The 25210-nt window shown below is 33.8% G+C and overlaps 1 protein-coding gene across 1 annotated transcript; it reads left to right on the forward strand.

Annotated features, from left to right (window-relative positions):
- The first annotated feature begins 529 nt into the window (after nucleotides 1-529).
- LOC149558680 (uncharacterized) lies at nucleotides 530-1801 on the forward strand. The gene has a single exon (XM_089786156.1). It carries the CDS (start codon nucleotides 594-596, stop codon nucleotides 1071-1073), a length of 480 nt encoding a protein of 159 aa, XP_089642282.1. The 5' UTR covers nucleotides 530-593; the 3' UTR covers nucleotides 1074-1801.
- The last annotated feature ends 23409 nt before the right edge of the window (nucleotides 1802-25210 follow it).

Genomic DNA, 25210 nt, shown 5'->3' on the forward strand with positions numbered 1-25210 from the left:
AGTTCAACGGTTCACAAAGAGCCCACCAGGGATCAAGTCTTGCTGAGTGCAAGGTTCTAACATCATTAGGGATAAGGCCGGGATTGTGACCTGGGTGATTTTGATGGTGTCGATGCTCCTTAGTTCTTGGCTCTAAGCCGAAGAGGTTTCAGGCACGAGCGAGCCTGTATCGGGTCCCCAAAAAATCTATGTGGTGGGCTTCACTGGTTGGTAGCTTATAGACTTCGTGCCTCGCTGGGTTGCCTCACCGGTCTTATCTAGAGATGAGCCAACACCAAATCAAAATTGCTACCTTCTAACACTTTATAATAATAATAACATTCTGGATTAAAGAATCAATCCATGTAGATTAAGTCATTAGGAAATACTACTCAGTCCATTTGTCCATAGGCTTGTCTCTACTTGTAACCAATTTTATATATAAAACCCAAAACCCATTAAAAAAGGAGAGCTTTCATTGATTCCTTCCTCGGTTGACATCTTCCTCCGATCCCCACAACGAGCATATTTAAATCACTGGTCCCCATCCCGCTCATCACTTCATATTCCTCCGCCCATTTAAACAGTGACAGAAGAGAAATCGAAATACGGCCATGGAATCCCCCCAACATGCCAAAACTACAAAAAAGCCCCAAATTGCATCAATTTACAGCGTAATGAAGGGTTTTTCCCCAATTCGATACCTCGCCAAAGCCAGAGATTTCTATATCAGAAGCATCTCTCAGTGTGCAGGGAGGGCTAATTACAACGGCCTGGCTACAGGCGGTCTCGGGGTTTCTGCCATTGCACTGCCAAAAAGCTTCAGCACATCATCCCTTAGAAATGATGGTGATTTCGGCGGGCTCCTTAGGAGCGGTAATTTATCCCCTGCGCCTCAAGAAAAGGAAATCCCAAGAAGTTTTAGCAGTAATGGGGCCCCTTCCGTTGGAAGGATTGACGAGGACAGCCCCTGCTATTTTCCGGGCTCTTTCAGAAAGAAATTTGCGCAATCAGATGTTCCTTACCCTCGCGCTCGAAGCTATCGGCTTGCTCCAATTTCACGTCTTGGGAAGGATATTATTAAATGTGCCTGAAAATGTTTGTGAGTCCGCCATTAATGTCTGCTGATCCTCTGTTTGATTTTGGTTTACAGGATGCCCACTTCGTAGAACAGAGGAAAATAATTGAATTAGAGTTCTCTTTTGCAATGTAATGGTAATTTTTTATGGTTCCGCCATTAATGTCTGCAGATCCTCTGTTTGATTTTGGTTTACATGATGCCCACATCATAGAACAGAAGGAAATAATTGAATTGATGTTTTATTTGGCAATGTAATGGAATTTTTTTATGGTTCTGCCATTAATGTCTGCAGATCCTCAGTTTGAGTTTGGTTTACAGGATACCCAGTCTCACGTAATAAAACAGAGGGAATTAATTGAAATGAAGTTTAATCTTGTAACGCAATGAAGATTTTGTGTGGTTCCACCATTGATGTCTGCAGATCCTCAGTCTGTGTATGGATTACAGCAGCCCCCACATGATTGAACAGAGGGAATGCATTGAATTGAAGTTTTCTTCTGCAATGAAATGGAAATTTTGTGTGGTTCCGCCATTAATGTATGCAGATCCTCAGTTTGTGTATGGTTTAGAGCACGGGATAAAAGGAAGGAATCGGTTGAAGATTTACTCCAAGCAATGCAATAAAATCTTGTGTGGCTCCTCCATTAATGTCTCTGGTTCCTCATTTTCTAGTTGGTTTACAGCGTAGCCACGTCATAGAATAGAAGGGAAGAATTGAATTGAAATGTTTTGTTATGTGCACATCTCTTGAAATTTTAATAACAGTTGACATTTTCTTGGAGGCATATGTTACTCCTATGTGTTAAGAATTGAATGGTTGTTATTTTTGTGTTAACCTTTCTCCCGGTTTGCTCGATTTATGCTGCGTAAGTTTCGAAAAGTTTTGTGGGGAATACAAGATGAAATAAAATAATTTTATATTATGACACGAGTGGTTGAAATTGCAACTTGGATATTGTTTATTATTTTAGATTAGTCAAAAGAAATTGGTGCACCCATGTTATTTATTATTGAGTTGACAAAATGCTTCGGAAGAAGTCATGTGACAAGTATTAAAGCATATTTCCATCACCCTACTTATTGGGGAATGTATAATGAATTCACACATCAAACCAAATTCGACGTTTCCACATTATCATTTGGAATTGAAATGTCTAAATAGGTAAATCCATTTTGAGCAATAATTATGGTAGAATTGTTTTTGAAATAAAAAGTGATAAAAAATAAGGGGATCGGTCCTTACAAACAAAAAGCTGATAACCAGCGCATTACCAGCAGTAACCAACAGCAAACATAAAACTAACTAAAGCTTCACAAAACCACAGATCCTTATGTATATAACTAACTAGTATAAAACTAAGAACAACTAAACTAAAATAAAAGTCTAGAATATCTAACAACTACAAAAGTTCATCAAAATAACTGTTGGCATATCAAGCCAACCCAAGTCTTAGTTACAACAGAAACAACAGAATAACATAAAAGTCTTGGATCCGAGGATCCCATTAAACTAAAAAACTCAATTTCTTTTTTCTCCTTCCCCTTCTCAACCAACAGAATCCAAGACCAGTCATCAACAAGGAATTTGAAAAGGAGCTTATGGTCCTCCATATCCATCCTAGTATCTTCCTTTTCCTGTGCCAACAGTTGGAGGGTGGTGGCCACGACGTGAGTGACTTTGAGGGCAAATTTAGAGAAGGTAAAGAACCCTTCCTCTAAAATTTTAACCCTCTTATCCAAATTGGCATACACCTCCACCTGCTCCTCGGTCTCTTCCTTGATATCCATTTCCACCTTTTTTGCTTCCTCCTTAGCTTTCTGTACCTGCTCCTTTATGTTAGAATTGTTTATATAAGTAGTTTATAGAATTATAGTTATAATTTGTATATCTAGTAGTTGCATGTTGTTTATTGTGTGTAATAGATTGTTGATAAGTTGTTATAGCAAGAGAGGAAGTGGATGACAAAGAAAACATTGTAAAAGGATTACAAGTTTTGTTTATATCCAAAACTAGCCAATTCAGACATAATGGAAATGCCATGTTCAATAGAGTATGTAACATGAAGGAAAGAATAAGAACAATGTATGATTGCAGTGAAATTATAATAACATATAAATTTACAATGGTCTTGCAAAGGATAGTGTTATTAAATGACTAATATGAATAAGAGAAATTGCACATATTCCATAGGGAAGGTTATTGTCAAATATTGAAGGTAGAAAAAAATACTACCAACTTGTTCAAGGTGTGGTAGGTGGACATAAAAGGATGAGCAACAAGTGTGGTTGTTAAATGGGAACTTGCAAGGAAAAACAAAGACAAGGAGAGGCAACAAATATATGAAGAACTAAAAACATTGACAGAATAGAAGAATCTATATTCAAGGCACCCAGACTTTGGATGGTTTGATCACATTCCAAGTTGTCTACATACTCATCAAATCCATAAGATCAAGATGTGTTGGATGTGCACTCTATTTGTGGTATGTAGTTTTGTGTTTACTAAGTTTTGGTGTAGTTGTCTTAGAAGGACAACACTTATGGGGCATGAGTGACATCCAAACAACTATTCATGATAGGCTAGGTGGATTGAAATTCATTAATTATTAAAAGGTATGTTGTATAGTTAAGATCGGGGCAAAATTTTGTCTGTTTACATATGCAAATTTTATTTATTTTTTCCTTACACTTTTTAAATTATTATGTATGGGTTGCTAAAAGTAAAACAAAGTTGTGTTTAGGGAAAGTAAATCTCAACAAATAATGAAAAAATATACTAATTTGATGACTGTCTATGCAATATCCAAAAGTGACAATTTATTGTCATTCTTACCTAATGAGAAAAAGTTATATTTTGTTGTATTCAAGTTTGAAGAACTTCATTTATGATAGCATTAAGTATTAATTATAAAAAAATCATATTGTTGTTTCGGTGTAGTATGTAATGCCTCACCCGGAGATCCTTGGAACAAGGATAGATAAAAGATAAACAACTTTTTTTTAACAAGTATGGATGCACACAACAACCAACATACAAAGATCACAAAGATCGCAACGAAGGACTAACCAAACAATCAAACACCAAAGATCTCCAAGCATCACATTGACCAAAACATAAACAAGAAAACAATAGAGACCAACCATGGTCTCACACATGTCGAGGGTACAAAGAAAGTACAACTCAACAACTAAAAACTATGCTCAAAGACAAATGCTTCCTGAAAATTGGCTAAGTCTGAAATCCTAAAGCCTTGAAATTTGCCAAAGTCTAAATTTCTAAAGCCATGAAATTTCCTAGAATCTTTATCTTAGCTCGCAAAGTTCTAGAACCTACCTCAAAAGACTTGTCACATGTATTAAAATATACCTTAATTATAAGAAATTTAATATATGTACATCAATTTAAACGATATATTTTAAACCCCATAGGGATTTGTTTTGGACTAGGAAGGTGTAAAACATAATAGGGTGCCCAAAACCAACTTCCAAAATTTCCCTAGCCAAGCCTAGATACCCCCTATTTTTCATGCGAGGACAATAGACAAACAGATTCTCGCACGAGGAAGTGCACCAAACAGTGCAAGAATATACTTGACCAAATAGCCAAGACACCTAAAACTAGTGTTGGGTTTCGCGCAAGAAAGTGCTAGAAGCTGTGCGAGAAAACCTAACACACCATGAGAGAACTTGCGTGCTCATGCAAGAAACTATAATTTCGTGTGAGAATCCAAAACAACAAGCCAAAAAACATTAAGGAAAGAAAGCTAGAAAATAAATTCTTCCACACTAAGAAGTACCAGATCCACATATCGAGGAAAAGACACTCCAATGAATAACTGAAAGATGAGAGGTAAATCTAACAATCTAACATACAATGAAGGAAAAATAACTGAAAGCAACATCGCAGTGTACTAAGACAACATCACAATGAACTAAACAACCAAACTAAGTACATGGTTCCTCCCAACCGTAATAGCATCATAAGACCATCGTGGGTCTTAGCCAACCCCCATGCAGAACATCCCAAACTACCAACCAGATTGTCGGTGTTATCTTATAAGGACATCACTACTAAAATGTCCTACAACATAAGAATAAGGAAATCTAACATGCTAGAAGTAAAGCATAAGATAATCCTACAAATCAAACTCATCATCTAACATATGCTAAACATTATAATAAGGAAATGTGTCAATACTAACATTATCTAAACATGATATACAAGCATTCCAATGAAAGCATAAATCACAAGAAAGCATACTTCAAAACCCGAAGTACCAAGTGAAAATATTTGACAACGGTCATACTGGGATAGTAGACCATCTCTGTACACCAGTCCTTAGTAGTGGTGAAGGTAGTTATGCCTCCTAACCATGTGGAACCCTTAGGTCCACAACCGCCATGATAATGGAGATAATGATCCAACCACAAACACATATAAAGAAAATATCCATGGCTAACACTCATGCTAGATAGTATGATGACTAAAACTAAGATCAAAGATAATGCATAAGCTATAGGTCCTGGTTAGACACTCAGTGGGATACTAAGTAGGGGTTGACATCATGGAGAGTTGCTTGGCATTGACAAGCCCAAGTTAGTATTGGCAGCTCAAACTTCCCAACGGAAGGAACACATCTTGAACCTTTTTATTATATTAAGTTTTATTACCACCCAATATTTTATTTAGTTATCACTTGATTAAAGATTCCTCTACCAACCTATGGTGCCATGATTGCTAAGTTGTGAGATAGATGTCCCCTCCATCTGTTACCCTACCCTATCCATGCTCATCTAATGATGAGTGCCCATATGCATGCATATTCCCAACCCAACCTCAATGATTATAACTCCCAAAAGTACCACAAAAGATTGGGCCTGGCAAGTCACCCAACAAATGTATGCACACATACTCATGTGTGGCACACCACCATCATGAAGAACATAACACAAGGACTAGATGAGAACACAACACACAATATCACTCGACCGAATATAGTCTTGAGAGGACGCATGTGGCACACATCCTAATGCAACATAAAAGTGCAATAAAGGTATGACTGACATCCAAAAAAATGGTCTAGGTCCATGACCAAACTCATGCCAAGAAAACCTAAGAATATAGGGTGACACACAAAATAAGGTTAAAACCCCAAAAACTGAAAAACTTCAAAATTAAAACCCATTTCATCTTTGGGCACAAAAATTTTGAAAATCCAATAAAATTTGAGTTCAGACATCGTATACAAAAATGGCTAGCATAACAATGTGAAACCTCAAACCCCCATCCTGAAAATAGGAAAAGTTTTCATACCCAACCAACCAAGCAAAATTAGCAACCAAAAACAAAGGGGAACACTAGTTCTTAGCCTCCTAACAAATTGCTACTAGAATAGAAGCTAAAATGAAGTAGTAACAATAAAACAAGAAAGCCCTACCTAATAACAAAAGGGGCTAAAATGAAAACAACACAATAAAATAAATTGCTCGTTGAAACTGTCAAAAATTATGACAAAGCAAGGTCTACCCGAGCCGAATCCAACGAGACTGACATTGTGAAGATCCCATGCTCACAACTCTCACAATGAATAGAAAAGTGATCCTCCATAAGAGGATTCTCAAAAAATCTCTCAAATCTGTATTTTGCAAAAGTGAAAAGTGAGAAAACAAATCCCTTTTTCAATATGTATTCACCTTTTGAGTGAATAATTGATTAGGGCAAATAGCCAATTAGACTAGCTAAACTCCGAATTGGCCCAAATGAAAATAGGTTATCCATCATAATAGGAATTCACTTAAGGAAAAGATGCCAAAAATTAAATTCAATAAACTTTAAAGCCTAAAAACCCAAAATTGCATAAATTAACTTAACAACTTTTGTAACAATGCGAACCTCTAATAGCATAGACACACTTGCTGGTCTAATCACATAATGCAAATGAATTTAGTTTTAATAATCATAAAAAGTATAAATTTAAACAATTAAATAAGGATACATTGACCATACAGGGATGATATTGGTAAAATATGAATAGCTGAATCACTAACTCCATGTGCCACTACTAGGGATATAAATCATGCACACTAAAACACACGATCAAGTGTAATTGCATATAATAACATAGTCGAAGCAATAAATATATTAAATAACTAATTTAACCATTTATTCAATTATACCTAAAATAATCCATTTCCATCACTCATGTTCACATAAATAATAAATAGATAAGAATGAAGTAAATAACCATAGCATAAAATCCATCACATAATAGAATCAAAAAATATGTCCAAATGCTAGATAATCAGATATCATCATAGACCTACTGTCATCTCAAAATGGCATCAACATGTAAATATGATAAACCAAACAACATAGCAGTAAAGCATCTATGGTACTAAAATCAAAGTATAACATCCGACCCTTAGGTCATCTCAAAGTACATATAATAAGAGTATCTAGTATCTCTCAAATCAAAATGAACAAGGTACAAACTACAAGCATGAGATGTTGGATACAATTGTCTGATTGTGTGTCGTCTTTGATGTTACAAAAATGTCACATCAGTTGTTAGTCAGTGCTTACCGAGCTCACTTGGTTAGCAAGGCAATTTTTCTTGTCTACTGAGCATTTCTAGAGATTACTCTATGTAAACAGTGTCTACCGAGCTCACTCGGGCATCGAAGGAGATTATGGCAAAAAGTAGTGTTAATCGAGCTCTCATAGATAACAAAGGAAAGTTGGTTAGAGTTAGTGTTCACCAAGTTCACTTGGTTGCCAAAGAATTTTGCAAGTTCGTAGTGTTAACCAAGCATCTATTGGTTAACACAGGAAATCATTTTAGGATCGGTGTCTACCAAGCAGGGTTGGCCAATGAAGGATTTTTGTTAATTTGAGATATGAAGTTTAATTATTTCAAGTATTAATTTTAGCTAACTGTGGTAATGTTTATTGGTCATTGTAAGTTGTAATTGAGTGGACTTGATAATCTGAATGGTATAAATGAAAGGTCAAATTGAGATTCTAGTGTGTATGAGCGAATATGCAAGTGTATTGATTGTTTGAGAAGGAAAGTGGTAGCAAACTTGAAGGATGGTTAGATATCCTTGAGGAGAAAAAAATTCATATTTGATTAGGAAGGATCTAGCATGAAGCAGAATAGAGATCTGTAATTAGGAATTCAGTTGCATCTCATTTAGGTCTTTTCATTGTTACTTTCTTACCATTGTAGCAGTGATTCCAAAATCTCTTAATAGATTTGGTTTAACAACCAGTTGTAAATTCTCTAACAAGGTGATAGTCCCAGTGAATTGTTCTAAAGACCTCTTGCAAGGCCACTCCTTATAGGGTGATTAAATCCTCTAACAAGGTCACATCTAACAGTGTGTTTTGTAACATTTAACCAGGTTGCCTCCTAACAAGGCTCACTTTAGAAGAGTGAAAATTAGTAGCTAGTTACTTGATGGTTTTTTCCATATTGAGTTTTCACATTAAATCCTGGTGTCTCATGTCTTCATGTTATTTCTTTTATACTTGCGTATTAATCACTGTGAATGTTTAAGATTAGTAATAAGTAGATCACACTACTTTTACCGAGTTACAAAAATTTCTTTATGTTTACTGAATAACAACAGTAATCAATTTTATTGTTAACATCCAAGGGATCTAAAATATTTTTGTGGTAGCTAATTCACCCCCCCAGTTATTCCATCTATATTTCCAACAATTGGTATCAGAGCTTTTGGTGCTTGCCAAAAAGGTTTCAAGGACCTAAGCTAAAGATTAGGATGTCTTACAAGAGAGAAATTCCAAGGCTTAACAAAAATAACTTTTTAGCATGGCAAGGACTCATGAGACTTCATCTAGCTTCCATTGGTGATTCAAGATTGAAATACCTTGATGAAGAATACACAACTCATTCTGGTACATTATCTGTTGGTGACATTGCTAAGAAAAAGACTCATAACACCATAATGATAGACATTGCATTTTCTCTAAGCTATGAAGAATTTGATGATATCAAGGACTAAAAAAGCGCCTTTGAAATGTGGAACAAGCTGAAAGACATCTATGGTGGTGATGATAATGTAAGGAGGGCTAAAGAAGAAATCCTTAGAGGTTAATTTGATCAAATGAGAATGAGAGGAGATGTAAAAATTGCTAAATATGTTGAAATGATCAAGGCTAGTATCAGTGCAATCAAAGCTTCTAGAGGAGAGATCAAGGAAGAAACAGTTGTAAGTAAAGTTCTTAGAACATTGCTTCCCATCTATGCAATTAGAGTATTTTCTATTCAAGAAAGAAGATGTGAGAGAAATCATAAGATAACTTTGGATACTTTAGTAGGAAGATTGACAACCTTTGAGCTAGATAACTATGACAATTATATTCTAGCTTCCAAGAATATTGAATCTACATTTGAGGCTAAGCTTTCACTTAAGGAAAAAGGAAAGAAAATAAAGGACACTTAGTCAAAAGGTGAGGAAGAATCAAAGGAAAGTTCTGATAGTGATTTTGAAGTTGTTGAAGCTCTACTTGCAAGGAAATATTCTAGAGGCAGAGGAAAATACAAAGTTAAAGTTCCCCTAATCTATTTTTCATGTGAAGAAATTGGTCATATTGCTACCAGGTGCCCAAAAATAGGAAGCAAGGATGAGAAGAAAGGTCATAAGTGCAATGGAAAGAAGGATTTCAAATTATTCAAGGACAAAGGTAAGAAGACATATTTTATGGCTAAGGATTTTGATAATAGTAAAGATGAAATAGTTTATATTGCTATGAAAGATAAATTTGATGATGATGAAGAAGATAAGATGGCACTTATCTCTCATGTGAGCAAAAATGATATATGGATCATAGATAGTGGATGTTCACATCATATGACTGGTGACAAAAAAAAGTTTGAACACTTTGAAGACTATGATGGTGGTAGTGTAGGGTTTGAAAACAATGAACCTTGTTGCATAAAAGGGAGAGGACAAATATCATTATCCAAAGAACTTGTATGTGATAATGCCTATTGGGTTGAAGGACTAAAACATAATCTATTGAGTGTGTCACAACTAATCAACATTGGATTCAAGGTGGAATTCATACATGGCAAGGCAGGACTGTTGGATGACAAAGAAAAACTGATTGGATTAGGCAAACAAACAAAAAGTAACCTATTTTATCTTGATCTTATTGAGTGCTCATGTTTTATTGCTCAAGTTGAAGAAATTTGGTTATGACACAGAAGGTTATGTCATGTGAACTTTGATAACATGGTGAAAACAACCAAATTACGGAAAGTAAGAGGCATTCCTAGTTTGAAGAAACTTGATGTTGGTTTATGCAAGAATTGTTAGATTGGCAAAATGGGAAAGACTAGTTTTAAAAGAAAATGCTATCAGTCTAAAGATATTTTGGAAATTGTGCATACTAATTTGTTCGGACCTATTTGAATTGAGAGCTATAGTGGAGAAAAATTCTTCACTCTTTTTGTTAATGACTACTCTAGAATGATGACTGTTATGTATCTAAGAGAGAAGTTAGATGCATTTGAGAAATTCAAATGGTATTTGAAAAGAGTGGAGAAAGAAATAAGGAAAAGATTGAAATGTTTAAGATCAGATAGAGGTGGTGAATTCATCTCCAATGAATTCAATAACTTTTGCATTGAAAGAGAAATTAAAAGATAGGTATCAGTCCCTGGAACTCCTGACCATAATGAGGTATGTGCAGGATCATGGTGTGCCAAAAAGTGGCAATCTGAAAAATATGTAGTTCTGAAATGCCTCAAAGAATTTCAAAATCTATTCCAACTTTTTTCCCACCCATCCTGATACTAAATGAAAACAATTAATACCTTTATAATTCCTACTATATCTTTCGATACCAACCTTATATGTTCATCTTTAAAACATCCCGAAAATGTGTTTTGTGCATGTTCTTATGTGTTTTTTACTTCAAGCATGTAGCTGATGACTTTTTTTAAACCAAAATTTGATGTAATGAAAAGGGTTTCTTAAGAATGTTCTTAGCATTTCATAAATGTAAGATTTGTCAAATTACGAGTTCAGTAAGTAATTATTACTTATTTTTTAATGGAGTTAGCTGCAAAGTGCTGATTGACATACTGGTTGAAAAATAGCTATAACTTTCAAACTGTATAAGATTTGTGAAATCCAAAAGATGCATCACATTCTATGCTTTAACTAGTATAAGAAAAATAAATAAAAAACTTAATTTTGATTTTTTTTTAACCAGTTAAGGTGGTCAGACACAGGAGTTTTTTAATTCTGAAAATAGTATAGTAGAAAATTCATAATTAATTATTTATTTGGAATAAAAATTCACAAAAATATGCGTCACATCTAGGCATGAGTCTACTTTTTATATCTAAAATTATATTTAAAAATATTATCATTTCATTATGATTAAGGTGGTCAGACATACACCTACTTTTAATTTTCGCCTTGAAATTTTTGTAGTACTGCATTAAAATCCAAACTTTTGACCAATAAAATATTTTTTTCTCCAAATAAGGCCTTGTATTTTAGAAACTAGATTCAATTTCCTACAGGTTATTTTTTTACAACTTTTTGATATAAAGTCTAGAACCACTTTAAAATTATGTGTCAAGTTGACATAACCCTGATTTACTGGTTTTTCACTACCACTTAAGGCCATAGTTTGGTACACCATGATCTTGCACATACCCAATGGTATAGATGAAAGGAGAAATAGATCTATCATGGTTATGCAAAGACTTTAATGATTGAAAAGAATATTGGTCTCAAATATTGGAAGAAAGCTATCAGCATTGTAGTTCATACCTTAAACTAAGTACAATTGAAGAAGGACTCATACAAAACCTCCTATGAGTTATGGTATGGCTATAAACCCAATGTAAGTTACCTTAAAATATTTGGAAGTAAATTTTATATCTTGAAGAAATCTAGAAAAGAAAAATTTGATGTGAAAGGTGATGAAGGTATATTTTTAGGATATTCTTGCAAGAGTAAGGCACATAAATGTTTAAATTTGTCTACTTATAAAATCATAGAAACTGCACATATGAGAATGGATGAGTTTGTAGAAAGGACTAAAGGAGAAAGAAAAAAAGAACCGGAGGATTATATGAGATTTTTTTACATCGAACCTAATACATTGATAGACACATTTCTCAACAAGGAGAATTCTACTCCGGAGTCTTCCTTAGTCACCAAGTTGCAAGAAGCTCAAAAAAAGTCATAGGAACTCAAGTCACATTCTAAAGCTACTGAGCCAATGCCTACTAAGTCTGAGCAACTAGAACAAGAAGTTGAAGTTCAAGAGGATGACAATACAATTCATTCAAATGACAAGGAACTTGTATTGGCCAAGTACGTCAGAAGGCATCATGCACCAGATTAGATTATTGGAGATAAATTCAAAGGCATTATGACAAGAAGTAAGCTAAAAAGTACATGTTTACTTGCTGATTTTGAACATAGAAATGTCAAAGATGCATTGGAAAATGAAAGCTGCATTGAGGCTATGAATGAAGAAATAGAGAAAATAGAAAAGAAAAAAACCTGGACTCTTGTACCTAGGTCTAAAGATAAAAATGTGATTGGAATAAAATGGGTATTTAGGAATAAGTTGAATGAAGATGGTAAGGTATCAAAAAATAAAGATAGATTGGTGTGTAAGGGATATTCTCAAAAAGAAGGCATTGGTTATGGTGGGACTTTTGCTCTTGTTGCAAGATTAGAAGGTGTCAGGACCTTACTTGCATATGCAACACACAAAATATTTAAGGTATATCAGATGGATGTTAAATCTACATTTCTCAATGGTATTTTTGATGAAGAAGTCTACATTGAACAACCTAAAGGTTTTGTTGATCCAGAAAAAAGGGACATGGTCTACAAATTACACAAAACATTGTATGGTCTAAAACAAGCTCCTAGATTATGGTATGAGAGATTACTACCTTATACAGATTGGCTTCTGGAGAACTAATGATAATAGTAGTTTGTGCATCAAGGAAGGACCAGATAACAAGATTGTTTTGGCAGAAATATTTGTAGATGATCCTTTCTTAATAGGGAATGATGATCTATGTAAAGAATTTTCATAGAAAATGAAAAAAGAGTTTGAAATGTCTATGTTTGGTGAGATTAAGTTTTTTGTTGGTCTATAGATACAACAGAGCAAGAATGGTATCTGCATCACTTAGTCTAAGTATATCAAGGAGATACTCAAGAAGTTTGGTATGGAAGATTCAAAACTAGTTGGAACCCCCATGTGTACTTGATTAAAGCTTACCAAAGATGATGACTCAAAAGAGATAGATCAGACCTTATGTAGATTAATGATTGAAAAATTATAGTATGTAGTTCATACAAGGCCTGATATTGCTCTTGCAGTTGGTATAGTGACAAGATTCTCAACAAAACCTAGAGAAAATCATATGATGGCAATCAAAAGAATCTTGAGACACTTGAAAGGTACTGAAGATTATGGCTTATGGTATAAACTTGGAGGAAAACTAGACTTAAAAGTATTTACTGATGTTGATTGGGCAGGAAACATTGATGACAAAAAGAGTACAAGTGGTGCAACATTATTTCTTGGAAAAAGATTGGTATCTTGTACAAGCAAAAAGAAAAATTGCACATCCCAATCTACAGTAGAAGCAGAATATGTAGTAGCAGTAGTGAACTGTTTTAATATTGTTTAGTTTAAACAATTGTTGGAAGGCATGAAGGTTGAGATCAAAGAACCAGTTGTCATGTTTTGTGATAATACAAGTGCAATTAAGATATCAAAGAATCTAGTGATGGATTCCAAAACCAAGCATATTGCTATAAAATACCACTTTGAAAGACAATTGGTGCAGGACAAGGAAATCAGATTGGAATATGTCCATACAAAAGAGAAGATTGTAGATATATTTACCAAGCCATTACCTAAGGATGCATTCTTGTATCTAAGAGGTAAGTTAGGGGTCATTCCCCTATCTGAAGCTCACTAAAATAAAGTTTTAGTGATGCATCAATAAGAACCAAGTTGAAAATCTATCAGTTGATGCAACATTGTCAAGGGAATATTGCATGTGAATTAGTACTCAAGGTACATTGATACTCATTTGGTATGTGTTGTCAAAGAGGGAGATTTTATAGTCATATCTTTCTAAAAAAAAATTGAGGGAGAGTTTACTATCATATCTTTTTGGAGAAGAAGCTATGTAATTCCTTCACAAAGGGAGATTATTGCATTAGAGAAGTTTGTGGCATAAAATCTAAGAGGGTTAAAATTTCTATCAGAGAAAGATTTTTTTAAAATTTCATTGTGCTGTAACATGTTGTGTTGTCATCAATGCCAAAGAGGGAGATTGTTGGATATAATTGTCTAATTGTGTGTTGTCTTTGATGTTACACAAATGTCATATCAGTTGTTAGTCAGTGCTTACCTAGCTCACTTGGTCAACAAGCCAATTTTCTTTGTCTACTAAGCATTTCTAGAGATTACTCTATGTAGACAGTGTCTATTGAGCTCACTTGAGCATCAAAGGAGATTATGGTAGAAAAAAGGAGATTATGGAAAAAAGTACTATTAACTGAGTTCTCATAGTTAATGAAAAAAATTTGGTTAGAGTTAGTGTTCATCGAGTTCACTTGGTTGCCAAAGGATTTTGCAAGTTCATAGTGTTAACCAAGTGTCTATCGGTTAACACAGGAAATCATTTCAAGATCTGTGTCTATCAAGTAGGGTTGGTCAATAAAGGATTTTTGTTAATGTGGGATATGAAGTTTAATTATTTCAAGTATTGATTCTAGCTGACTGTGGTAATTTTTATTGGTCATTGTAAGTTGTAATTGGACCAACTTGATAATCTGAATGGTATAAATGAAAGGTCAAGTTGAGATTCTAGTGTGTATGAGTGAGTATGCAAGTGTATTGATTGTTTGAGAAGGAAAGTGTGAGTGAACTTGAAGGATGGTTAGATATCCTTGAGGAGCAACAAAATTATATTTGATCAGGAAGGATCTAGTGTGAAGCAGAACATAGATCTATAATCAAAAATTCAGTTGCATCTCATTTAGGTCATTTCATAATTAATTTCTTACCATTGTAGCAGTGATTCCAAAATCTCTTAGCAGAGTTGGTTTAATAGCTAGTTGTAAATCCTCTAACAAGGTGACAGTTCCATTGAATTGTTCTAAAGACCTCTTGCAAGGCCACTCCTTACAGGGTGATTAAATCCTCTAACAAGGTCACAGCTAATAGTGTGTTATGTAACCTTTAACCAGGTTAGCTTGTAATAGGGCTCACTTTAGAAGAGTGAAAATAAGTAGCTAGTTACTTGGTGGTTTTTCTCATATTGGGTTTCCACATTAAATCCTGTTGTCTTATGTGTTCATGTTATTTCTTTTATGCTTGTATATTAATCACTGTGAATGTTTAAGATCAGTAATAAGTAGATCACACTGCTTTTACCAAGTTACAACAATTTCTTTATGTTTACTAAATAACAATAGTAATCAATTTTATTGTTAACATCCAAGGGATCTGAAATATTTTTGTGGTAACTGATTCAGCCCCCCTCTCTATTATTCCATCTATATTTCCAACATGATAGGCACTACATAGTATAGACAATGTATGTACTACAAGAGGAGTATAAATGTAAATTTAGGTTGAATCAAAGCAATAGAGTTCTCTCAAACATTTAAACATGACAATAGGTATATTGTAGCATTTTCAAGGTGATAGTTGCTAATGTACATTGAGAGGAATGTACTAGTTTGTTGCTTGCTGGAATAGGAACGATTTGGTGATGGACATTATGATCTCAATTTAAAGTAGTTTTTTATTTTATGGATAGTCAATTTCTATTAAGTAAAATATAAAGTTACATACTCACAAAATAAAGGTTAGGGGATACAAGATCACTTTGCGAGAGTTCACATGGAACCAAGGCCAAAAAAAATTGTTAGAATAAAGTAATAACTTAGTTATTATGATGCCATCTTGTCTTGATTGTTAAGTTACTCTTACTTCTCTCTTAAGATATCACTTTATGCATTATTGACATTTAATAACTATATTAATTATTAAATGGTTTCTTTTTAGGGTTTCTTATTTTAGAAATCTAAGTCTCCTTTATAACAATTGATCATTGTATACTTTATTGATTCATTTGATCTGAGAGTATAACATTTGTAATTTTGCTTTTGGATTCTATTGTGTGTGTTTTATTGCATCAACATTTCGAATCACACTCTGTGATCCATCATAAGGATGAGAGAATATAAGAATGTGATCTGAAATGTTGACACTAAAAAATACTCATACAATCGAATCCATAAGCAAAATTACATATACAAATGGATTGTGGAAACTTGATAATGCTAGTATAATATTTCATATCTTCGGATCCCAAACCCTTTCTTTGTTATTTCTTTCTTCATGGCGAGAGGATACCTTTGTATGCAGGTAATCTTGGCTTTATGAAGTTTGGCTAACAACCTCTACATGGTTTCAAAGTGTTGACCTATTGTACCTTGAAGAATCTTTGAATAATGGGGGTTTTGTCAGATGAATAATTGTTGTTTATTAGTTTTCTTATGGAATAGGGGATCATTTTTATGGTGCACTTTGAGCCCAAACAAACCTCACTTTTGGGTTCATAGCACCCACAAACCCCTACTTTCAGATACAATTTCTCCAATTTGGATATAGTTATCATTTGAGGCAAAAAATAATTCCCAAGCCCATATAGGTTTGGGCACAAGAGTCAAGACAATAAAACTTTTTAAAATATTTTATCAAAAGCTAAAAAGCTAAAAAATTTCACAATTTAATTTTAAAAGTGTATGATGGAGGCATTATTGTTGAAAAAGGAAAAGAGGTTTAATTTAAAGGGATTGACACATTTTTCCACTTTAAAAAGGGGTCCATTTAATTCTGAGTACCCGTAGGGTACATGAAGGCCTTGCGACTTGACAATGATGCAACCCTTATTTTTTCTATCCACCACTAGTTTTTCAACTACCTGAAGTGACTCCAAACCCCAATGACTATGTGGGCCCCTAGTGAATCCTCTCTAACGGTTGCCTAAACTCTTCAATGTAAGCAACCACATGATGCCAACTAATACTCCTAGGTCAAAGCAATTTTATTATAAAGTCATGCCACCTTAACCACAGGCTTTACCACCCTCTGACATATCATTCATATCTTTCTTGCCATGTGCTAGATTTTGAGCCCCCAATTTTTTCCTGATCTAACATATTTTTTTACAAATATTTTTAAATTCATGATCTTGTGAATCTTGATCTAAGTTGATAATTGTTGATACAAAATGAGAAATCCATGAAAGATAACAAAAGACTTCAATAAGCATAATTTTAAATTTCGTGTGATACTTATTTGTATCTTTTTTTACTAAAGAAAGAAATTCCCTGGGTATATCCCAAATTACTAGGTTATACAAAAATTTGGGAAAGAACATAAGGGAAATACTATAGAAGTATTTCAAGGACTTTTAACTAGAATTCTAGTAGAGAGAAAGAATCCCCTTTAGACTAGTAGAAGAATTTAGGCAAGAAATATGATTCCTTTCTAAGATATATAGATATATGACTGAAAAATTTTAATCATGAATCCACTAGTTGATTGGGCTACCCTATGACATTGACAAAATGATAACTAGAGAACACATTAATAATCTACTTGCAATGCCAATTATTATTAACCCTAGAGGGAAAAATGTACAAAACAAGTTTAGAGATTAGAGAAAGGAAAAAGAAAGAACAAGAGGCTACTGTGGAAATAGAAGGATAAGGTGGAGTAATGAAAGACAAGCCTTAAGACAAGACAAAAATGTAGAATTTGAGGAACTAGAAGCTAAGCTAACTAGTAAAGCTCAGGATGCTCCCCAACCAATGATGTAAGATGAGATTAATCTTTATCCATTAATATGACTAGAGTCCTCACCTATACATGAGTTGATAAGTGCAACAACTGTAAGGAGGAACACAATTACCGTCAAACCTTTGATGGTAGAAAATTATAAAAGAAAGAGGAATGAAAGCCTGAGAAGAAGGATTCACCAACACGAAAGGTTGGTGTAACAATTGAAGAAGAAAAATCCAAAGTAGTAAAATCACCAAGTGAAGTTAATAAAATTACTCTTGATTGTATATATGATAATATTATGCATAATGAAAACTACAATATACTATAGAATAGGCTTTCAAAGTTTAATGAATTGAATAAAAGGGCATACGCACCAAGTTGTGGTACCAAATAGGTGACACATTTTTCTTTTTTCTTATGAAAGACATAGTGTGATCACACTACCTTCTGCGTGAATTGAGCCACATGCTTGGAAAATTCAAAAGGGTCAATGTAGCATGATTGCACTGATAGAAATTTTTAATAAATCACAAACCCATGACTTTTTCCCTCATTTTGCTTGATTTCTTTTCCCTTTCTCCATTTTCTATAGCCCCAAGGAGTGTGTACATGTTATTGCTTTCTGACAATGTCCCCTCCATGTGCTAACAATGCCTTTGTTAGAGTTTTCAAGGTCAGAGAAGAGGTATGGATTTGAACCCTTGTTATATATATATATATATATTTTTTTTTTAAAAAAAAAATTTTATTCAATTTGGTATAGTTGAAATACTATTGTTTATATATTAGGTACTATTCAAAATGCTCCACCAAATCCACCTACAAATAATCCACCTATCCAACAACCAAACCCTTCACAAAATCAACCTAAACAACCACATCCTCCACCACCTCCACCAATTCAAAGACCTCTTGTAGGGGCTCAAGATAATTTATTGAATGAAATAGAAATTGGAAAAATATTATTAGAATCAATTATTAGGAGGTTAAAGTATTCACTTCAAAAAAATCCTAGTAGGGCACCATTGGCAACATCCCTTGAGACTATCGTGACCCAAATTTCTTCTCATAGTGGCCAGTTAAATATATGGAAGAATAAAAGAGAAGAAGAAAATGATATTATGCCGATAAATTATCATATGATGTTGTTAAAAAGAAAGGAGTTACAAAATATGACATATGTGCTTTCTTTAAAAAACTATAAGAAGAAGATACCATAAGAAATACTGCTAAAAGATTCCCCATCCACTAGTGCATAAATGAGGATATAAAAAATAACTTTTGGGATAGATAGTGGATCATGTTTGATGCCCCTCCTTGCAATAATCATGAGGCCCCAAGGTATTTTTAAAATAAATTATATTGTGAGTTTATCCTTGGGGAGATCCCTAGTTATTTTGATTTATGTGCATCTCAAGGTACATAGAGGTGGGGAATCATGATTTAAGAGGCTAGGGGAACTTTGTGACCCTAATGTACCAAGGGAACCTATTGGTGTCAAGATGTTGGAGCATATTCCTTCTATTGTGAAGGAACACATAAAGCCAGACACACTAGGCACTATTAGTACATTAACTCAAAGCCTCATTCAGGTTGCCTATCCTTTGCTTGTGGATGAGACTCATCATCATAGAGGCCATATGTTCAGGTCATGTGAAGCTCTATACACATTTGCAACTTCTAGTAGAGAGGCCGTGGATGATGGGATGATGGCTATGTGTAGGATTGTGATAGGCCAAAAAGTGGCGTTATGAAAAAAAAACCACTTTTCATCTAAATCTAATTAAATGAAAAGGGTTTCTTATGGAAATTATCACCTTTCCATTGATATAATTTCTATCAAATTATGAGTTTTGTAAGTAATTATTACTTATTTTCTAATGGAATTACTTATAAAGTACTGATTTGCATACTGATTGAAAAATGTTATAACTTTAAAATGGTATAACCTTTTGAAAATCCAAAAGATGCATCACATTCTATGTTTTTTTGTACTATGAGGATTTTTTTTAAAAAAAATGTAGAGTTTTAAATGAGTTAAGGTGGCCAGACATGAGATTTTTCTTATTCCAAAAATGTTGTAGTAGAAAATTCAAAATTAATTATCTCCTTGGAATTAAAATACAAAAAAATGTCTTACATCTAGGTATGAGTCTACTTCTTATATATAGGATCTTAAATAAAAATTATCATTTGATTGTGATTAAGGTGGTCAGACATGGACCTACTTCTTATTTTTTGTACTTTTGCATTGAAATTCCAAATTTTGACCAATTAAATTATTATTTTATAAAAAAAAAGGCTAGTATTTTAGAAACTACATTCAATTTACTACAGATTCTATTGTTACAATTTTTTTATATAAGATTCTTTTCAAGTTCAATAATTCACATCAAGTTGACTAACATTAATGTCCTCATTTCCATTGCCACTTAAGGCCATAGTTTGGCACACCATGATCATGGACATACCCTAATCATAGATGACTTCCTAAATGACACATTTGGCATGGATACAGAGGTAAATATTAATAATTATATTAAACTATTTTTATCACATCTTGAATATGTGCATGATTGACTAATAAATATGTATTTCTTGACGTTGTTCAAAATTCAGGGCCAGAGTGTTGTTGGTACTAGCACTAAACCCCTAGCTGGAGTATAAAACTAGACAGGTATGTATTAATTTAATCATTTAATTGATACATCTATTTATAATGTAATCATATGAAAGGTTGACCAAAAAATTGTATCCATGTGCATTAGTTATTTGGTAGATCATCTACTTTCAAGTTAGACTTTAAGTGTGGGCATGGTACTAGTCATGATGAGGTAAATTTGTTTGCATTTTTATCTAAATCAATTGATTATTTTTATTTAAGAAATAAAATAATAATAAACTAATTGGCTTATTTTGATTATATGCAGTGTTAGGCTACTAGTCATGATGGTGTTGACTTGGGTTCACCTGGATTATTAACAATAAACTAATTGGCTTATTATGATCATATGTAGAATCAACCTACAAGTCATAGTGTTCTTGACTTGGGCTCACTTGGATTTCAAACAAATTCATTTTCTCCATAGGTATATACAAGTACTAATGTATTTTTATTGGTATGCATTCAAGGAATCGCAATTGAACTCATTAGCTTTAGGATTTATTGGAACACCCAAAAGGAACTAGGTAAATCTCTAATATATTTGCATACATGTCCAATAGGGAAATGTTGCACCTATGACATTGAGATCACAAAATGTAGGATGGGGTGGTACATTCATGGAGGTACCCAAATATTTCTAATTGTTGACACACTATAAAAGTATACATATTCTTGATAACTACAAATAACTCTCTTGTTGTATCATTTTTAGCTTATGACATTGGAGACTCCTCCACATCTCTATGTATCTATTGAGTAGGGAGTTGCTATTGTAGTGCCCAATTTTGACCCATTGACTAAGGTATGTTATTTACAATTGTTAGAATTGAAATTGTAAATGATATTCATAAGTAGGATTGACAGATTATTTTGATCATTGTTGTAGGGTCTTGTCACTCTTGCTCATCCATCTACTCCTGAGCTTAAAGAGAGTGACTATTTTTTTTTGTGGTAAGTAAAAAAATTATTTTATCTGTACTTATATTTAAATTCTGATAGATAACTAATAGTTATTTATTTATATATACTTTTGATTGTAACAACTCGAACTACAAAGTCTAGAGCAACAAATGAGCGAGCATGTTAGGAAGACCCTCTCATTCCAAGCATCTCTCTCTACAATAGATGAAGATAGCTAGAGATTTATTTTCTTTCCCTAGAGGGAAAGACTAGGTCTATAGGGATGTTTTATTTTCTTCCTGTGTGGTGTCATTAGACATACATTTTGTATATTGTACTTGATTTAAATGTCACTTTTGACATATATTGTACATTTTCAGTGTACATGAAATGATATTTATATATTATATTCAATGTATGGAATATTGGACATATATTTTATGTATGGCATTATTAGACATATAGTTGATGTTATCTTCTCTATCTTGTCATTAGCTATGTTATCTTGGCACTATTGTTAATCTCATTTTGGTTTTGACATTATAGTGACAAAACACGTAGTCATTATTTAGCAAAGAATAGTGTAATTCAAGCGCATAGTGTATGCCCAGTGATTAGAGTGAGTTGAGCAATCAACAGAAGATGAGTTATCAAATCATGTTGAGCATAAGTGTCTAGATAGTATATGCTAAGTAATATGATTAGTCAATGCTAAGTACTAGTATGTGCTGAGTCATTCTAGTGTCGAGAAATCTATACATGTCGAGTGATTTAGGTACCAAGTTCTATAAAGTCAAGTTACAACATTTAGAACATAGTGAAGGCTGAGCATCAGAGTCTTTGGATGTTGAGTGAACATTTTTTGGCATAGTTGTTTGGTATGGCACAAACTCCTATGTAAACCATTTTTGGCTGACATAATCATGAATTTACAATTATAAGAGATAAGTATTGAGTTGGATTTGTACTATACAATGCATGCAACCAATCAAATTAATAGAAGCTTAAGGCAACAATATGGATCAATCACAATCAATGATTTTGACTTAGCCCATCTCCACCAATGCCTATTTAAGGAAAGTAAACCCTAACAAGTTTATCCATGTGCAAGGAGACAAATGCTAAGAGTTTAGAGGGAATTCATGGTGCCTATGATACCTATGATAGATTTATGCAAAGTAGAATCTATCTAAGAGAAATAGAGACAAGCAGTGAGAGGTTTAGAAAGAATAGATCTAATCAGAAAGATCATTAAAGAGAATATCTAACATCAAGTAGAAAGGTATTAACTGAAGATCAAGTGTTTAATAATTCTAACATGTGATACATAGTAAATCTCTTAATAGAGTAGTCCTAACAAGCTGTTGTAAATCTCTTAAATGAGTGCTTACTTAATTGTGAGTTTGAAATTCTTTAGTTAAGGTGAGACCTAATAGTCTTGTAAGCCTTTAATAGGGTAGACCCCCAATAGGGTAGATCATAGCTTATGATAAAAACTTTGTATCCATAAAAGGCCACACTTTACAATTATAGTAGTAAAGATTTGTTGGTGTCATCCTCGAGCTAGTTTTACCTTCTCCTTGGAGGGTTTTTGGGTAACCAAAAATCTTATGTGTTGTGTGTTAATTTACTTTATGCTATGGATATGATGTGTCATTAGTTATTTCAGTTTACATGAAAATTTATGAGATGGATGTATGGTGAATTTTTTTAAGATTAAAATTTTAAGTGTCGATTCACCTAGCCCCCCTCTTAGAACTTACTTTCAAATTTTTATTTCCAACATTTGGTATTAGAGCTTTGTTCTCTTGAAGGAAAGTTTGACAGCTTTGGAGGAGAGATCTTGAAGATGTAAGTCTACAAATTGGGAAAGACTATTGAGAAAAAGATTGAAATATAGCTTTCCTTACATCAACTCAAGGAGGCAAGAGATGAACTGCAACATTCATTAAAAAGAAGAAAGGAAATAACCATTCAACAAGATAATTATCAATATCAAGAAGTAGAAACTACTAGATTATTTGAGGATAGAAACTTAGAAGAGTTTGATGTAGCAATTGTAGATTTGATGGTAAAGAATAATGCCCTAAGTCAAGAAGTTTGGAATCTAAAAATAGAACAAGAAGCACAATCAATATTGTTGTGTGACTAGTACATTTGGGCTCATTTTTTGACCTTTATTGGTCAAAATTTTGACCCAATTTTCGACCAAACTTCAACCAAATTCGACCTACACATTGGTCAAAAATTTTTTGGTTGAAATTTCAACCAACTCACTGGTTGGTCAAAATTTTGACCAATGCATTGGTTGAAAACCTAGCAAACCCATTGTGTAGGTTCAAACAGGAATTGGTCAAAATTTTGACCAATGAAGGTCGAAATTTCGACCAACAAAGGTAGAAAAAAAATTGTGCATTGGTGGACATTTCAACCAACAAAGGTAGAAAAAAATTTTAAGCTTTGGTGGAAATTTTGACCAATGAAGGTGGAAATTTTGTCCAACAAAGGTAGAAAAAAATATAGGTGTTGGTGGAAATTTTGACCAATGAAGGTGGAAATTTCAACCAACAAAGGTAGAAAAAAATTTAGGTGTTGGTGGAAATTTTGACCAATGAAGGTGGAAATTTTGACCAACAATGGTAGAAAAAAATTTAGGCATTGGTGGAAATTTCCACCAACAATGGTAGAAAAAACTTTAGGCATTGGTGGAAATTTCCACCAACAGCTAGGTGCAAATTTTTTTTCAGGCATTCTATAAAATAGTTCACATGTCTTGCCTATGATATGACATTTTACATGCATCCTACACTCTCTCATCTAGCTGATGATGGATTACACAAAGTGATCTGAAACCAAGATTCTAAAAAACACACACAATCAAATCCAAAATGAACTTGCACTACAAATGGATTGTGGACATCTGATATTGTTAATTTTGCATGCATATCTACGAGGACAAATATGTGTTTAAGTTGTGATTGTCTTGGTAGACATGCATGCAATTTTGCCAATATCAGATTTCCACAATCCATTTGTAGTGCAAGTTCATTTTGGATTTGATTGTGTGTTTTTTAGGATCATGGTTTCAGATCACTCTGTGTAATCCATCATTAGCCAGATGAGAGAGAGTGCATTATGCATGCAAAATGTCATATCATACACAAGGCATGCAAACTATTTTATAGAATGCTTGAAAAACACTGACAGTAACTAATATGAAGAATATATAATTAGTTATATGATTGAGACAAATCATGTAATAGTGAGTTGGTCAAAATTTCAACCAAAAAAATTTTGAACAATGGGTTGGTCGAATTTAGTCAAAAATTGGGTCAAAAATTTAACCAATAAAGGTCAAAAATTGAACCCAAATGTACTAGTGCAAGTATGCTTGCCAAGTTGACTCTTTGAGTTCAGTCATCAAGTCACCCCACCAAAGTGCCTCATCAAGGTCACTCTTTAGGTCCGCTCATCGAGCTTGCTCACCAAGTCAGCTTGCCATGTCGCATCTCTAAGTGGCCTCGCTAAGTCAGCTCGCCAACTTGCCCCACCAAGTTGCCACTTTAAGCCCACTCACCATGTTAGATTGCTAGGCCAACTCCCCAAGTCAGCTCGCCAAGCTGACAATTGAAGTATGCTCACCAAGTCGACTCTCTAAGTTTGCTCCCCAAGTTTTCCCCCTAGGCCAACTCTC

This window comes from Cupressus sempervirens, chromosome 5, assembly GCF_028749045.1.
Source record: "Cupressus sempervirens isolate cs-2001-9-10 chromosome 5, ASM2874904v1, whole genome shotgun sequence".
Lineage (NCBI taxonomy): Eukaryota > Viridiplantae > Streptophyta > Pinopsida > Cupressales > Cupressaceae > Cupressus > Cupressus sempervirens.

Bases quoted from the DNA above. Each gene is read 5' to 3' on its own strand.
- LOC149558680 (XM_089786156.1), top strand. From the start codon at position 594: ATGGAATCCCCCCAACATGCCAAAACTACAAAAAAGCCCCAAATTGCA.